Consider the following 2252-nt stretch of genomic DNA (forward strand, 5'->3'; position numbering starts at 1 on the left):
GTGCCGAGAGAGTTCCACACACATCTCTCGTCCTGTCCTCACAACGACCCTCTGGCACGGGACTCGGATCCTCGGTAGATGGTGGGGATCTCCTCTGAAATGAGCCACGATTCTCCCCTGTGGCTAGAAGGATCGGAGCCCTCAGACCACAGTGCTGCTGCTGTCCCACCAACATGGCTAAGAACCCCCTGACAGCATAGCTGGAGGGGTGCGTGGGACCGAGCCCCCGCAGACGCAGGGAGTGTCTCCGTGGCGGGAACGCAGCCCCGTTCAGCGGCACACCAGGCCCCGTGTCCCCGGCAGCACCCCCGATAGTGGCTCCCAGGCTTTGCCGATCGTGTGCAGACCCGGGGCGAGGGGGTGGGGGGGACGCTTTCCCCAGCTCCAGGGGCGGAGAGAAAGTCCTGGCGGTGCGAGGGCCTCTCCCATGTGCGGTCTGCCCCCTCTGCCCCGTGTAGCCCACTCTCAACAGCTTCATGGGCCTGGGCCAGGCCGCCTGGAAGGAGGCGCGAGCATTCTTGCAGAACTTGCTGTCCGCCAGCCACGCCAGGCTGCGAGACGACACGGAGCTTCGGAGACGGTGAGGGGCATGCGGACGTGGGCGGGTGGGGAGAAGGGGACAGTGTGGTGACCGGGGCCATTCTGAGCCACGGCTCGTCTCCCTCCACCTCCTCCAGCCCCTGCCTCCGCTGTGTATTGGTGGCAGGGCTCTGGGCCGACTGGGAGGACCCGTGTATTTGGACTGCAGGGTCCGGCCAGGTCCGGCCACTGCCCACTCCCTTCCTCATCAGCACCTTCCACGTCTGTGTCTGGTTTCCAGAGAAGGAGTAATTTGGCCCGTTTTCTAGAGAGGAAAATCGGAGCAGAGAGGAGGCATCGGGGCTCTTGTGGGCACATGCCCTCCCCAGGGTGGCCTGCTGCAGCCCAGTCTTGGTCCCAGGCCAGCCTGGGGGTGCTCACCGGAGACTGTGAGCAGGATTCCAGGGCTGGTTTGGGCTGAGCCTACAGTGGGCGGCCAGAGCAGGGACCCCACTTGGTGCTTGACCTTGAAACCCCTGGTTCTGTGTTGCAGTGCGTTCACTGCCCAGGATTCTGCTGTGATGCACCTACCGGCCACCATAGGTACGTTGGGCCCCGTCCTGGGGCGGCTCAGGGGCCAAGACACTGGCTGGTGGGGTGGGGGCGCCTGCTACCGGGTGGGCTTGGGAGCGGGGCGGCTCTCTGGGCTCTACCCCCGCCCGTCATGGACCCAGGCCAGTCTGAAAGCCGGAGCCCTCCCTGGGTGGCTGCTGGCTGCTGGGATTTGCGGTTGGCCATCGGCTCCCTTCCCAGCAAATGGCTCTGTCCGTGAGGCGGGAGGGAGTGCTCCCAGCTCATCCGTGAGTCCGAGTCAGGGGTTTGAGGAAAGAGGGCCCCGGAGAGCCCCAGTGTGAGCCGTCAGCCAGGAGTCTGATGGACGTTCCAGTTGGCAAGTTGCCACTGTGCAGACTCCCTTAGCTGACGCAGAGGAGGCCTCTGCACCCTCTTCTCCCAGCCCCAGGCCGCTGGCGCACCTGTGAGCTCAGAGGCTTCCAGAGCCCGGGGCTGCGGGGCCCTGGCAGGCCTTGTGCTGTGTCTGCCCCTTTTGCTTTTGCGGCCTTTGTCCTAGCACAGCCTCTGGAGGCCTTCCTGGTGGAGAATGGCCTTTCAAAGGACTGGTGCCCCGGTCAGGACTTACCCCGTNGCCTCTGGAGGCCTTCCTGGTGGAGAATGGCCTTTCAAAGGACTGGTGCCCCGGTCAGGACTTACCCCGTCCTAGGGTTTGAGGGTTAAAGCAGCTTAAGTGTGCAGAGCACAGAGCTCAGGTCACGCTGCACGTGTGTAAGCATCCGCCCCCGCCCGCCCCCCCCAGCCACTGCTTCCTTCCAAGGGCTCTCTCCTTCTGCCACCCCTGTGTCCCTGCTTCGGACAGCTTCTCTGGGGCCTGGCGCACAGGGCTGTGAGGACACGGTCTGGAGAGTGTGAGGCCGTGTGAGGACTGGTGCAGCCCGGCCTCCCGGCTGGTCCTGAAACACCAGCCCCTCAGCCTGTTTGCTGTCCGTCCCTGCGCCCACACCAGGCCACCACGATCCATCTGTCTCTCTAGTCTTCTAGAAGCTTCGTGGAGAGGGAATCACACTGTGCATAAGCCTTCGTGTCCATCCCAACCGGCATTTCCCCCCAATATCACCCTTACTCTTCCTCTTATGTTCCTGGTAACCTGTATTTTGTAT

At 63.7% G+C, this 2252-nt stretch overlaps 1 protein-coding gene across 1 annotated transcript; it reads left to right on the forward strand.

The window, feature by feature from the left end:
- Positions 1-432: 432 nt before the first annotated feature.
- Positions 433-2081, forward strand: LOC117797953 (fumarylacetoacetase-like). Its single transcript, XM_034650384.1, has 3 exons — positions 433-580; positions 1073-1122; positions 1910-2081. Exons 1-3 carry the CDS (start codon positions 477-479, stop codon positions 2002-2004), a joined length of 249 nt encoding a protein of 82 aa, XP_034506275.1. The 5' UTR covers positions 433-476; the 3' UTR covers positions 2005-2081.
- The last annotated feature ends 171 nt before the right edge of the window (positions 2082-2252 follow it).

Source organism: Ailuropoda melanoleuca, unplaced genomic scaffold, assembly GCF_002007445.2.
Source record: "Ailuropoda melanoleuca isolate Jingjing unplaced genomic scaffold, ASM200744v2 unplaced-scaffold20005, whole genome shotgun sequence".
Classification (NCBI taxonomy): Eukaryota; Metazoa; Chordata; class Mammalia; order Carnivora; family Ursidae; genus Ailuropoda; species Ailuropoda melanoleuca.

Bases quoted from the DNA above. Each gene is read 5' to 3' on its own strand.
- LOC117797953 (XM_034650384.1), top strand. From the start codon at position 477: ATGGGCCTGGGCCAGGCCGCCTGGAAGGAGGCGCGAGCATTCTTGCAG. The intron at 581-1,072 runs GTGAGGGGCATG...TCTGTGTTGCAG, and splicing joins GACACGGAGCTTCGGAGACG to TGCGTTCACTGCCCAGGATT. The intron at 1,123-1,909 runs GTACGTTGGGCC...CTTCCTTCCAAG, and splicing joins GCACCTACCGGCCACCATAG to GGCTCTCTCCTTCTGCCACC.